This window comes from Amia ocellicauda, chromosome 18 (assembly GCF_036373705.1).
Source record: "Amia ocellicauda isolate fAmiCal2 chromosome 18, fAmiCal2.hap1, whole genome shotgun sequence".
Taxonomy (NCBI): domain Eukaryota; kingdom Metazoa; phylum Chordata; class Actinopteri; order Amiiformes; family Amiidae; genus Amia; species Amia ocellicauda.
The window spans coordinates 17,686,133-17,701,419 of record NC_089867.1 but is presented as its reverse complement, the minus strand read 5'-3'; the positions used below and the strand labels follow the sequence as shown (position 1 = coordinate 17,701,419).

General features: G+C 41.6%; 1 protein-coding gene across 1 annotated transcript; it reads right to left on the bottom strand.

The window, feature by feature from the left end:
- Positions 1-3: 3 nt before the first annotated feature.
- ca6 (carbonic anhydrase VI) lies at positions 4-12,523 on the bottom strand. Its single transcript, XM_066691609.1, has 10 exons — positions 12,314-12,523; positions 10,684-10,869; positions 8,130-8,278; positions 5,685-5,780; positions 4,673-4,739; positions 4,405-4,562; positions 4,062-4,188; positions 2,813-2,896; positions 2,375-2,395; positions 4-1,709 (listed from the first exon to the last, which is right to left on the bottom strand). Exons 1-10 carry the CDS (start codon positions 12,399-12,401, stop codon positions 1,093-1,095), a joined length of 1,593 nt encoding a protein of 530 aa, XP_066547706.1. The 5' UTR covers positions 12,402-12,523; the 3' UTR covers positions 4-1,092.
- Positions 12,524-15,287: the final 2,764 nt, after the last annotated feature.

Here is a 15,287-nt window from a genome sequence, read left to right as displayed (position 1 = left end):
AAATATTTCCCAAATTATACCTTTTTATTTCTGTTAGGGAACATTTATTAACTTTAATTGTTGTTTTATTATTTTCCCCCAAATTACATTTGCAATTTATAACAGAAAATGTTCATGAAGTGTAAAAATATAGTAAAGGTTCAGAAAAAGGGTGGTTGAAGGCTGGCTTTGGGGGGCCGCACCAAACATCCTCGGGGCCACATTTGGCCCCCGGGCCACACTTTGGGAACCCCTCTACTAGACAGTTAAATATATAGGCAGTTAATAACCATTTAATAACACATTAAATATAGTTGTGTCTATTCTACAGTAAGGTCTTACATTACAACATTTCTGAAGATCTTCAAAAAAAGTCTTACAAAAAAAAAAACAGCAAATAGTTTCCTGGAAAAACTCTTATCCACAATCTTGTGGCCATTAGCTGTATTAAATTCCCTTAAATAATAGATTGCTGAAATTTAATTATTTATTGTAGATATACAGATCTGAATTAGATACAAGTTCTATATTGTTGAACACCATACACGTTACAAATTCACTTACTGCTGCTACTGTGCAGGCCCTGTTTGGAACAGATCCCCAGCTATTAAAAATAAATGGATAAAACAAAAAGTAGCACACGTAGAAAATTCCCAAAGCATTGTATTTTTCTTATTAGACTGAATATAAAATATAATAGTTTTGGTTAACTTCCATTGTGTGTACAGGTTAACGTGCTCTACCCATCACAGACAGTGCTTTAATGAGACTAAATAAAAAAGATGAAGTAAACCTCTACAAAGTAGTCACTGGACTCACTGTCTGAACAAGTCATATTAGTCATAGGTCTGGAGAGCAGGTCTGATCAAGAGATCCTGTTTACTTTTTTATTTATTTTGCTACAGCTCCCTTTAAAAGCTGCATTAGACTCGATCCAGCGGTCTCTGAGCTAAGCTTCTAGGCAGCGCTGAATGGGAACTGTGGCAATAGCTAGGGTCTGGTGTGTAACCCCCTTAGTAGGATTGCGGCACACTATTGTGATGTCACAGTGCAGTGGGCGGCACTGGATGTAGGGGGCAGGGCCTGCAAGCGCCTGTTTCCAGGGCATCCCGATTAGGGACACCTGTAGTCGGTCTCCAGTCTCACCCCTCCGTACAGGCTGACAGGCGTCCTCCCCCAGGCGAGCACATTGCCCTTCTGGGTGTTGTTGCTGCACTGCATCTGCTCCCGGATCTCAGAGGAGCCAAGCACATAGTCCCACATGTTGACGTCGGTCATGTGGCCCACGAAGGCGTCCTCGTCAGAAATGCCCAGCAGGCCATCCTGGTCCTTGCCTAGGATAAGGGTGCCCCCCGCCCTGATAGTGTAGCCCCGCTTCATGTACTGCTCCTCGCTCACCATGCCATTGATCCACAGCTCTGCGCCACCCGAGTGGGAGGCCCAGGTCATGCAGTAGTTATCCCAGTCCTGGGAGCGGAAGGTGTGGGGGAAGCTGATAAACTCGTTGCCCAGCCACAGCCCCACCTCGTAGCCGGCTGTGATCATGAGCTCATTGTCATGGACAGCGCTGGAGTAGGACAGGATGGTGTGCACGCTGGGGATCTGGATCTTGATGTGGGCGCACACGGTGAAGGAGGACAGAGCCAGGCTGTGTGTACGGTGCACCTGGACGTAGCTCTTTGTGTTCCTCTCCGGGAACTGGAACACCAGTGGGGACAGCATGCTCTGGGCTGAGAGCGGGAGAGGAGGGGGGTAACATGGAGACACATGGAGGAAGATGGGTTTGCATTTAATAAAACAGCAAAAAAAAAAAAAAAAGGTCCTGCAAGGGTACGAAGGCACCTAATCAAAGAGACTCTCTCTCACTCTCTCTGATACTCTGTCACTAAACAAATGGTTTGTGACCTGCAGCTGTTAATAAGCCCTGCAGCTGAGAATAAGCTGCATCAATCCAACACATTATTTTGAAGCTAGGTCCACTGGAAGCTTATGTATAGATTAGTTTTAACACATTTAAATGTAGTGAACCAACTGTCCAGAGAGAAATATGCATAGTAAAAGTACTGAACCCTTCTGTCAGATTATATGGGGTTGATTTTGCCACAAACATGTAAATTGGTTTTGCTATATATTTCCACAAAGCCAATTTCGACTGTGCCAGGCAATTTTACATGCACCAATACACTTTTCTTCTCAAGGCTGCACTGTCAGAGGACTATAACAGTCTGCTCCAGCTATTAAACTCAAAGCTGGCTGTCAGATTTTATTGATAATAATATAACACACTCAATTGCATCGTAAACACCCTGGAAAGTGTTTTTTCATTAATGGAGGTACAGGTTGTGAAAAAAAACAAAATGGAGAAGAAGAGAGGAAAAAATACATCAGAACTCACATTGGTCGCGCTGCTTTGGGCCTTTGAGAGATCCCAGGGGGAGGGGGGGTAGAGAATGTTAAAAGTTAAATGTCAGAGGTTAAGAGGCACATTGAAGATTAGATTCCTAAAGTGTGTGTGTGAGACAAGGATGCAACATACAATGCAAGGAAAAATCTTGGTATCACCTAGAATTTAAGTAATTTCCTGCTAATCAGATTATATTATTATAATTATTATTTTCTAGCTATAAACAATTAGTGTTTTATTTGTGGGCACACAGTAGCTCCTGTTATTCTAGGTGCAACAGTCCTAATTAACACTGTGGGAGGAATGAATAGTTGTATTTATCAGCTATGTAAACACATTATTTAAAAGTGTAAGGCATTCAAATCCTTTGAAATCAATTATGCTGCCAGAGTAAATTCAAACATGAGCTAAACCCATGAGCAGGGTTACCTTCCCGAATCTGCTTTCCGAAGGAGTCCAGCATTCCCTCTATCTTCAATAATTTGGTCTCAATTTCTTCTTGCCGACAAAACGCTAAATATAAAAAAATAATTGTAATGAGGAAAAAGGGGAGGATAAAATGAAGATGAAATTAGTAAATGACTTGCGATACAGCTTAATTTGTGTTTAGGAACATGTACTGTACCTTGCTTCTGCCTTGATTTTTATCAACCTTAATATTTGTGCAAAATGTGGTCCTGGTTCTCAATTTTCAATGATACAGGAAAATAAGAAAGTAAAGCGTACAAAGTACAAAAACGTGTATTTTAAATGTATTATTTTTTTAATGTATTATAAGAGCTTTTAAAAAAAAATCCCATGTGCGTCTTTACACAGTAGTTAATTGCTCGTAGTAAAGAATACTGTAGTAATTGTTAATCTTGCAATGGATGTAATCGCAACTAGAGTGCAGCAGAGAGTAACATGGAGGCGATTGCGGGAGCAAGTTGCAGGTTTTCAGTCTGGTTAATATAATTGTTTCTATTTTAACTTCTCCCACTGCTTGGAGATTGAATTACCATTTGATGCTTTAAATATGCAGGCCCCTTGAGTGGGCAGGGGCCAAGGATCCAGTATGACAGCAGCAAAGGAAAAACACTAAATCAGATAATGCTCAGGAAAGGCTGACAAAATGATCAGATGCTAAGTGGACTTAAATTAAGTAATTCAGTTTTGCACACAAGGCACTACTAAGCAAGACCCCGTTAAGAATATTGTATTCAAACTTGGTCACTGCGTTTACAGAGAGGAAGCTGCTGCCCCGAGATTAGTTTTAGGACAGAGACCGGAATAATGATTCTGGTCTCACAGATATGTCCCATGAAGATGGACGAAAAGGCAACTCTGCCCAGTCATCTTAAATTTAAAAAAAATGAACCAACCGAAGTCAACCGAAGGAACTAATTCAAGCTCAACAGTGCAGCGGAAGAAACATGACTCTCTGTCTGTCAGAAAAATCACCCTTGTTGGAAAGTGCACTCTCTGAAAAGCAGCTTTCTCTTCTTTTCCATCAAGCTGCAGCCAGGCATTCAGCTTCAGACCAGCCATTTCCCTGGGTCCGGCCATAAAAAGAAAAGCATCACTGGGCCTGCGACAGGAGCTTAACTATGTTATTTCTGATGCACAAACCGTAGAAAACACCCAAACGCCCGGACAGGCCACAAGTCTCTCAGATTGGGGGGGGTGGCTCTGTACTCACCGCCTATGCCAAGCCTCGGCAGGAAAGAGGACTCCACCACGCGGTCATTCAGCGACTGCGCCACCCTGTAGTCATTCCACAGGGTCTGGTTTTCCGGGTCCATCAGGGTGCTCTCTAGCTTCATTATCTTTGGACAGGAGAGACAGAGTGACCATCAGCTTGCACAGACTGCACTGAGAATCGGGAGGGGGGGTGGTTAGCAATGTAACAGTGCATGGATGTACTGAGAGGAACTGTTCTTGGGGGGATATGCCTGGATATTCTTCCCCTCACCACTAGTACTCCTCGCCCAATTATGTGCCCGTTCAAGAGGCCTTCCAGGCTAGCACAAGGAGACGTGTACCTGGCTGTGGGACAGAGTAATAGGGGTGTCGAAGACTGTCCACAAGATGCTCTCGTAGCAGGGTGGGGTGGTGAGAGAGCCCTGGTACCGGAAGAAATGGGACAAGTTCTCTGGGAGCATGGCCCGCACATTCACCGAACTGATGTTCATGGATTGGCCTGAAAAAGATTGAAGGGACAGAGAGGGAAGGGAGGGGTTATAGCAGATATAATACCATGCTTAAAAGTCAAGATTAAAAGAGGATGTAGTTTGCATCATGTTACCTCACCTGTATACTTCACATACTTCAGGTTGGAAATGAAATCACTGTAGTAAGTGTTCTCAAAATGCCCGTCCTGGCAAAAACAAACCGACAAACCAAAAACAGTGAAAAATGAAATGCCAATTAAACATTCATCCAACGCCCTCCTGCAGATCAATATTTAACACTGACAAGGTAGGAGGTGAGTGGTGGAGTGGATGCTCTATTGCACTGGAAGCAGGCGTGTGTAGCTTTATACTGGCATGAAATCCTCGACCACACTGACTGGATGAAAGATTAATGGCGTGCCAACGGAGTAAGAGTATGAAGCTGCATTACAGTGAGAGTGCTTGAGTGCTATGTGGGGAATGGAGCGAACACAAAGGCAGTGAAGGCTCCCTGTGCATTGCGGCTGTTGCTGAAAAACCTGGGACGAAAACAGGCCTGTCATCGCCCGGATTCAGCTTAGACCTGGAAAAACGAAGCTGTGCCCTCTCTCTAACTGCATTATGTAAGCTGCTATTAATGGCCTTCACAGATCCTACAAGCTGTCACACAAATCGTGGCTCGGACCAGTTGCTCAGAGGCTATCTAGCAGCTTTATTAATACAGGGCAACGCTCGTATCACAGAATCAGAGCCGCTTTGTCTCACACTTCCTTATACATATTCATACAGTATACCTGCTTCTTTTAAAAGTCCTTTATAAAACTACCCAAACATTGTTCTTCTTTGACCACGGTTTGTTTGAAGCAGGTCAGTGCCCAGACCGTCACAGGCACTGACTCCTTAATCTCTTAATCTCACCCACGCACTGCTGCTGTTGCACTCGTGTTGTGCCGAGATAGCTCACTCCACATCGCATTGATCGAAATCATTGATCACTAATTGGAACTGGCACTGTGATGCAGAAGTGTGTGTATGTGTGTGTGTGTGTGTGTGTGTGTGTGTGTGTGTGTGTGTGTGTATCGGGAGACTCCCTGGGTGCCCCGAATGTGTTCCCTGTATCAGTGGCATCAATTTGCAGACAAACATTTTACCTCATAGAAGAAAGCCAGCACGGCTAGTCCATCGGGTTTGTCTACAGCTTCAGCAAAGCTTTTGTATTTGTCTGAGTTGTAGTGAACAACGTGCAGCTGCAAAAACAAAATGAAAAAATATTAATTAAATACGGATGTATCGAGTCTGATTATTCTCAGTTATGCTTTCTTTCTCAGGAGCTTTTTAAGGGAGACACAGTGCTTCTTCCACCTCGGTTGGGTTTTATCATATAAGCCCTGTCCCAAGCAACCCTTAAAGGAGAAGGGGGGGGATATACAGTGAGGGAAAAAAGTATTTGATCCCCTGCTGATTTTGTACGTTTGCCAGAAAAACGCATTTCAAAAAAGTTATAAATTGATTTGCATGTTAATGAGTGAAATAAGTATTTGATCCCCTATCAATCAGCAAGATTTCTGGCTCCCAGGTGTCTTTTATACAGGTAACGAGCTGAGATTAGGAGCACGCTCTTAAAGGGAGTGCTCCTAATCTCAGCTCGTTACCTGTATAAAAGACACCTGTCCACAGAAGCAATCAATCAATCAGATTCCAAACTCTCCACCATGGCCAAGACCAAAGAGCTGTCCAAGGATGTCAGGGACAAGATTGTAGACCTACACAAGGCTGGAATGGGCTACAAGACCATCGCCAAGCAGCTTGGTGAGAAGGTGACAACAGTTGGTGCGATTATTCGCAAATGGAAGAAACACAAAATAACTGTCAGTCTCCCTCGGACTGGGGCTCCATGCAAGATGTCACCTCGTGGAGTTTCAATGATCATGAGAACGGTGAGGAATCAGCCCAAAACTACATGGGAGGATCTTGTTAATGATCTCAAGGCAGCTGGGACCATAGTCACCAAGAAAACAATTGGTAACACACTACGCCATGAAGGACTGAAATCCTGCAGCGTCCGCAAGGTCCCCCTGCTCAAGAAAGCACATGTACAGGCCCGTCTGGAGTTTGCCAATGAACATCTGAATAATTCAGAGGAGAACTGGGTGAAAGTGTTGTGGTCAGATGAGACCAAAATCGAGCTCTTTGGCATCAACTCAAATCGCCGTGTTTGGAGGAGGAGGAATGCTGCCTATGACCCCAAGAACACCATCCCCACTGTCAAACATGGAGGTGGAAACATTATGCTTTGGGGGTGTTTTTCTGCACCAGGGGACAGGACAACTGCACCGCATCAAAGGGACGATGGACGGGGCCATGTACTGTCAAATCTTGGGTGAGAACCTCCTTCCCTCAGCCAGGGCATTGAAAATGGGTCGTGGATGGGTATTCCAGCATGACAATGACCCAAAACACACAGCCAAGGCAACAAAGGAGTGGCTCAAGAAGAAGCACATTAAGGTCCTGGAGTGGCCTAGCCAGAGGAGTGGGACAAAATCCCTCCTGAGATGTGTGCAAAGCTGGTGGCCAACTACAAGAAACGTCTGACCTCTGTGATTGCCAACAAGGGTTTTGCCACCAAGTACTAAGTCGAAGGGGTCAAATACTTATTTCCCTCATTAACATGCAAATCAATTTATAACTTTTTTGAAATGCGTTTTTCTGGATTTTTATTGTTGTTATTCTGTCTCTCACTGTTAAAATACACCTACCATTAAAATTATAGACTGATCATTTCTTTGTCAGTGGGCAAACATACAAAATCAGCAGGGGATCAAATACTTTTTTCCCCCACTATATATCAATGTATAAATAAATAGTGTAAACAAAAATCGAGAGCAGTTTAAACTGTGCAGTTAATTGGTTTAATTTGTGTGGAGATTCCCTTTGTCTCCTGAGTGTTTTTCCACCGTCCCGTGAAGGCTCGTTGGCTGCAGGAAGACCATATGTACAATAGGGCCATATATCTCTACAGATCTGAGGATGCTCTTTAAATCAGGACTGGCTATAAGCTGACCCCAGAGGTGCAGAAATATTTCCTCCGCGGTTGTCGCTAAGCAGACTAGGATTTCACAGCCTGTCCTTGCAGGAGAGAGAGAGAAGGAAGGATGAAAGGATTATTTTCATCCTTCAGTTAACACCGTGGCCCTTGCACTCCAGATGCAATAAATGTGGCAGATGTGTAAGGCTGAGGAAGGGTCATTTCATAGCTAAGACTATAGGCTGTTGGGGGTTGCTATGTTGCAGTGTGGGAGTGTGTGTTTGCTTGAAGGTGGTATTTTGGTGCGTTGGCATGGTGTTGTGGGCTCCACTGTTGTTGTATTGGCATGTCAGTGTGTAGGTGAGTCAGTGTACTGCAGTGTGGGTGTGTCAGCGCGTTGGCCAGTTGGTGTGTGGTTCTGTCAGTGTGTCAGTGCATTGACAAGATTGTATATATTTGTGTTAACATTTGTGTCAAAGTTCTGGCCTGCCGGTGCATCAGTGTGTCGGGGAGCTGGTGCGCAGTTCTCTCTGGGGTGTAGCTGCGTTGGCGGCTCAGCTCTGTGCCGTACCTCAGCCATGTACCGAATGCCGTCCACCGTGTGCTCAGCACCGCTGGCCTCCAGGTCCATGCCCCCCCAGTGCAGGTGCATCTGCACGGCGGTGTAGCGGGCAGGCAGGCCCTTGCTGATCACCATGGTGGGTGGCAGATCGATCTGAACTTCAGGAGCAGAGAGCAACACCGGGCACTCAGCCAGCAGCAGGAAAAACAGGATATAGTTGTGTGTTGGGCAGAGCTTCAAATCTTGTTGGCTAGAGCCCGGGTTCTGCCCATTGTTAGGATTCATAGGAGCAAAAGAAGTGACCCTCATCCCATCACCCTCACAGTTACACCAAAGCAGGATCACAAACCCCTACTCACTAATACCCCCCCCCCCCTCCCCATTGATTGATAATCCAAATTCCCAAAGCCCAAATATAACACTTTAAAAGTCATGCATAATAATGACCTGGATTACGGTTTATTACTGTGTAATAAACAAGGCTTTCAAACAAGGGAGAAAACCGTCAATATCAATTTAATTGTAGTCCCCTGTACGCCGAATCGTTGTGTTGGTAGCAGTTATCTTCAGTGTGAAGCATTCCCTTTTGCATCATTTAACATGAAGCTACTGTGTTTGCTGATGTTAAAAATAAAGAAAAATATAAGAACAAAAGAAAGAAAGTAATTAAAAAGAAAATAATGAAATCAGAAAACAATGCATTTGGAAAAAAAAACTAAAAGAATGACTGAATGTAATGGAATTCAAAGAACCCCCTTTGAAAAAATCAAATAAGTTTCAACGTTGATTATGCTATTATGTTGATTATGTTGATTATACTATGTCATGTCTCATAAGATATACCCTGGCAGACAACATCCTGGCAGAGTTGGCAGCCCCTATTTGGAGAAAAGTCACTGGTCACTGGTCAAACTAAATTAAATGGCCCTTAGGTCAATATTAGAGTATTCTGTCTGATCGAGGGTTTGGTAGAAGGGCAGTGTACTGTCACAAGCCAATAGCTTTTCCAACCCGGCAGGCTGATCAAGTCAACAGGCAGCTCAAGGTCCTTTAAATATTCATTAGTCTTCTTTCCTTTCGCCTTCTTCTCTTTATCTTTCTCATCTTGAAAGATGTCAGGAGGGTCAGGGGGTCAACTTAAAGAAAGCAGTTGAGCAATCTTGGGTCTGTGTGGCTGTGCTTTACATTTGTTCAGTCGGGGATTGTGTGCACTTGTGTGAAATCGACAATTAATTCATGTCAGTCCATCCAGGATTCCACTGTGCGTAGTTCTGTGTGTGTGTATTTGTAAATGAACAAATCATTTGCACAGTTGGAATAGCCTGTGTGTGGAATTGTGACCTTTTCTCAAGAACATACACCTGTAAAACATTCAGTTCAGCTGGGCACATCTTTTCTTATTGCTTTACTTTGAGAAACATATGTAGAAATGGTTTACTTTTAATAGTTGTATTATTGTTGTTGTTGCTGTTAAAAGGAATAAAGTACTTGCCAGTGCCAAATACTAATGCAATGTCTTCAGATAATACAATTAATGTCTTTTACATGTCAAAGATTAAGAAAATGACAGGATTATCCTGGAGCTGGAAAATACATCCTTTGTACTGAAGCTCTCTCTTTGTATGAATATCCTACAACTGGAGCTGGAGATTCCAGAGCTTATGTCATGACTGTAAGCGTTTTACTCAGCAATAGCCAGTGCTGCAGATTAGGAAGTCGAGTCCTCACTATGGGCTGTCACAGCAGGCTGCCCAGCTCACCGTAAGTGTCAGTTTTATTTGCTCTGTAGCTGGAGAGAAACCATTCTTGTCAATGGAATCTATTTTCTCTGTAAGAGGTGTCTTTCAACTGTTCCACCTCCGTGTTTATACTTAAAATTTGTATCATTTAAGAATAACTATCCTTTCCTTTGAGTTTTATTATTATTATTATTATTATTATTATTATTATTATTATTATTATTATTATTATTATTATTATCTGAAGGCTCCATGTCAGTGATTGATCTTGATATACTACCAGTTGCACACTAGAGGTCGCCATTTATTCAAATTAATGTGACCCGTTCTTTACCTCTGATTGGTTATACCTCTGCTCTTTGTCTCTGTAATAAACCTGTACGCCTTATAGGTACCTTCCAATAAACAAGAGATTAAGAGCTGGAATAATTATTTGTATCCTTTATAATGACTACAATTAAGTGATTACAAACTGGTGGCATGAAAACCAGAAACCACCTCGGCCTTCAAGGACTGGAATTGCAGAGCCCTACCTTTGTGGTTGAAACATAATTTCTAGCATATAACTATTAATTAGTTAAATACATACATACACACATATATATATATATATATATATATATATATATATATATATATATATATGTAAGTATGGGTGATTTTGAGGGGTGTTCTTACACATCTCTCTCTCTCTCTTTCTCTCTGCCTTTGAAGCTCATTAAAGATACACTGACGCATGCAGCGGTGTGATCTTGACGTCACAAGGGGAGTGAGATCACTGGATATTCTCTGTATGCAGGGAGAGCCGTGCTGTGGAGCTGTACCTGAGTGCCCGTTGTTGGTCATGAGGAAGGTGCCTCTCTGCGGCCCGTCGTAGCCGCTCAGCTTCAGCTGCTCCATCTTGGCGTTGTACCGGACATGCCTCCTCTCGATGTTGATGGGAGACTGCCTCCTCCCACCGCACTCAGGGTAATTCTCTGCCCAGTGCATTGGGTCCAGACCTTCCCCCTCTTCCACAGGACAGGGGACAGGGAAACACACACAGGCAGGGGAGTTGGGCATGTGACTTCTGGCTTACTGGACATTACTTGTTAACTAAATACATTAATAAAATCACTCCACTAATCAATTGATCAATTAATCAAATCGGTCATTTAATAAACTTCCTTTCCCTGCAGCATATGGGGCAAGGCAAGAATGTTCTTAATTGTCACATACTGTCTTTCATCAGCCTGATGTTGCAATAATGCTGGTGTGCAGGTATACTCCCCTCTACGAGTCTCGGCACCACTCAGTACCATTCCTTAGATCAGGGGTTCTTAACCTGTGGAGTCGTCTCCCCAGGGGAGGTGTGAAGGGCCTCCACGCTGTAAATTGTTTTAATAAATGATAAATGCAAATTTCTGGTTTTTTTATGTATTCTTGCTTCTGCTGGTTCAGGTTAGATAAATTCAATATATGCTTGCTGCCTTTACAGAATCCATTTGTCATCTTAATTATGTCCTGATTGGTTGATTGATTAATTGTTTTAGGGTTTGTTTGTTGTTGTTTTTGTGAGGGGGGATGGACGTTAAGATCACCCTCAAGGGAAGTGTGAGGTAAAAAAGGTTAAAAACCCCTGCCCCTGATAATCAGCCCAGTGTACATAAAGATCCACTAGATTATACATCATGCCTTAGAAGTTAAAAATGTATACACAGTATAATGATCTGTACTGCACGTGAATTCATACATTGCTTTAGATGCATCATTTGTCACTACATTACTGGAACTGGGCAATCTGTGAATAATCTACTTGTGAAATGGAATTGCTGAAAAAAATGTGTTGTTGAGCAAAATGTGTCTTCCAGACATCCGCTGTGCTCTTCAAAATAGTGGGGCACACTGATGTGCGTCATTAGTTTTTGTTTTCACAGACCTTTTCTTTTCATCTTCTTCTTCCGTTGTAAATTAAATCCATATGCCCAATTCCTCCTTGTACCCACCACTAAAACACAGCAGCTGTGCAGAGAAGACAAGTGCTGCTGAGGACTTTCTTCTGCAGTCTGAAAACGCACTGCAAAGCCCATCTCCCTGTCTATAGCAACCTAATTAATAACTTCCTAACTTCTGAGTAATCCATCGAAAGCTACTAGCGTATAATGTATATTATATTTAAGCACATGTTTAGCAGTACCTAGATTACTGTATAAGGTCAGAAAATACAATGTCTCTCTTTACAATCTTTCATGCAGCTTGATGAAGCCATCGCTACTATATATGTCCATAAATCAACCAAATGTATGTGTGTTGTGCCCCTCAAATTTAATTACAGAAAACAGCCTTTGATGTAACTTTAAAAGCCCCCTCAAAAGACTTGTTTGCTTGTTACACATCCAAACCCATTGCATTATTTCCACTGCATGAATCAGTTTAAGCAATAGTAAGAGCACATGTTAAAGGATCTTACTTTACCTTTGTAGGACCAGTGTATCCCTTGTATTGATTCCCAGCTGGGGTCCAGCAGGAGAAAACACACAAAAAGTCCCAGGTACCCAGTCATGGCTTTAGTTGTGACCAGGAGTGAGTCAGGATGTTAAATTCTGTGTTGTGTGTGAGAGAGATTGGGTGGGTGAGGGAACAAGTGAGGGAGGGAGAGAGGGAGGGAGGGAGTTCAGGGGTAAAATATAAAATCAAAGTGGAGATGCCCTTCAGTCAGTGGCTCTGTGCGAGTTTATAAACACAGGCCATCTGGTATTGATTTTCCTGCCTGGTTAACAAATGGTTTTCATATGTAACCCTAAAGTCTGTGCATCTTAGATTTTATGAAAACTCAAACAGATGAACTGTGAAGGAAGCAGCTGATTAATTCTATGAATTGCCAAAGCTTGGTATACATGCTGCCCATGTGTAACTATATATATGTACATAAATAAGTGTTTTTAATTTTTTTTAGTTGGAAAGGTCAGGTCACCCTGGAAGGTAACTTAAAATGTTTTGTCTCGCAAACTCTCTGTCTCGTCCTCTCTCTCTCTTACACACAAACAGAGCACATGGAATTTAATAGCCTGGCTGCTCCATTACAGAGGTTAACAATCCCTTTTCATGTTTCCTCCCGCAGGGCCTCACCAGATTGGGGAAAACATCCAGGAACATACACTGATATACAAGAAAAACAAACCGTTTACTTCAGTATGATTGTTTGTTTGTTTGTTTGTTCGTTCATTTGCACACAATGGTCCATATCCGTTCCTTTAACTACATTTTTGCCGGTTTGCCAGTGGAACAAAATTAAAACGGAACATGTCAAATAATAATAATAATAATAATAATAATAAATATTAAAATGTATGTATATAGCACCTTTCATACTAAAAGCAGCTTGAAGTGCTGTACAAGAGAATCAGATTAGTTGAATATTTAAAATACAGTTAGATAGAGAATAAATATACAAAGAATAAAATACAGAGAACAATACAAATATAAGAAACATCAGTAGTGTTAAAAACAGTCAATTTCAGAAAGCCATTGTTGTACAAATGTGTGTTAAGTCTTGGCATAAACATAGTCAACGAGGGTAAATCTGTGATAAAACATGGCAATGACTGCCACAGTCTTGGAGCATTATAACTATAGGCTGCCTCTTCTTTCTTTTGTGTCTCACTCTGGGGACACAAACGAGGCTGATTAAATTAGTAGCTCAGTTAAATAAGGTAAGGGGCCTTTCCAGTTAGTGCTTTATATTTTTGGAAAATAATCTTAAAATCAATCCTAAAGTGTAGTGGAAGCCAGTGCAGCCAAAACAGTCCACAGAGTAATGTGGGCCTGTTTTTCAGTTTTGCCCTAGCAGCTGTATTCTGCACAAACTGTATTCTGCAAAAAGCATGATTTGTGATACCTGGAAAACAGCACATACTACAATCCAAACTAGATAAATAAATAAAAGCATGGACCAATACCTCAGACAAGGAGAGAAATGTTCTAATTTTAGCGATGCTTCTCAGATGATAAATGGACACTTTAGTAATATATCTAACATAATATTCAAATCAGAATCAAATATTACCCCCAGATTTCTTAACCACAGACTTCACATTAGAGATCAGGTTTCCCACATCTATATTAGTCAACTTTATATGTCGCTGATAACCTATTACTAATTGTATTTTGGTTAAATTGCAGATGCAATCCAATTTTTAATATCAGCAAAATACTTGTGAAGCACTGGAATAGAATTACTATCACCTGGTTTAACAAAGTTGTGTGTCATCCTCATAAAAATTAAAGTTCACCCTATGTATTCAAATAATCTCATCTAAAAACAACACATATATGAGAATAGCAAAGAACACAGGACAGAACTCGGAGGGAATCTTCCAATGCAACAAAATACTGTCTATTGTGGAGGTGTGATCGAATCCAGTCCAGAACAGTTCCAGGCAAGCCTATCCATTATTTAAAGCAATGAATTAAAATGTCATGGTCTTCAGTATCGAATGCAGCACTAGTCAAAGAGGACCAAAATAGAAATAGTATTTGAATCTTCACAAAAAATAAATCACTTCGATCAAAGCAGTCTCTGTGCTATGATCTAAACCCTGAGAGAAACTTTTCCAAGATACAATTCATTTATTTAAATACTAAATTTTCAAGGACTTTGGCTAAAAAAGGAACACTTGAAATAGGCCTTAGTCAAGACTGAACTATGTAAATTAGTTGTTTTTTTTTCAGTAAAGGCTTCACCAGGACTGTCTTAAGGCAGCTGGAAATGTCCTGTAGGCAGAGAATTACTGATTATATTAAGAATGCCAATGGATAAGTCACTAAATACAGCCTTCAAGAATTGTGTAGGTATTGGGTCCAAGGAGCAGGTTACTATCATATTTAACTCCTCTTTACTAATCAGCAAACATAAAATCCAAAGCTGATTCAGCCTGTTCAACAAAGCACAGAGGAAAAAGAGATATGAATCAGCCCATCAGCTGTAAAAATAAGAATCCTCAACTTATTCCTATTTGCCTAAATCAGATTAGAAAAATAGTTACATCCTGATACGCATAACAGGCTTGATAACCAACAGGCTTTGTTATGCACCGATATAAACTGTTTCAAAATAGTATAATGGATATGTAGTTTTGTGTTTATAAACTTTACAATAAGCCACCTTAAAGAGTTTTGTGTTTAATCATTATCAACAGATACATATATAAATCAGGCTTTTCTGTATGCTCCAGTAGTGGTGTGAGGCTGTGGCTCGGGGGTTGGGGGTTGCTGTTCTAATTGCTGATCAATCAATCAGTCTATATCTGTGTCAGCTCAGCACGTAGTCCTTCACATAACCTGGGTACATGGTATTGCAGTTCAGCTGGAGGGGTCTGAAGCCCTGGTCCTGGAGAATTCTTATGAATGTGAAAAGTGGCCTGATTTGCTTGTTGTCCTGCTCTCTTAT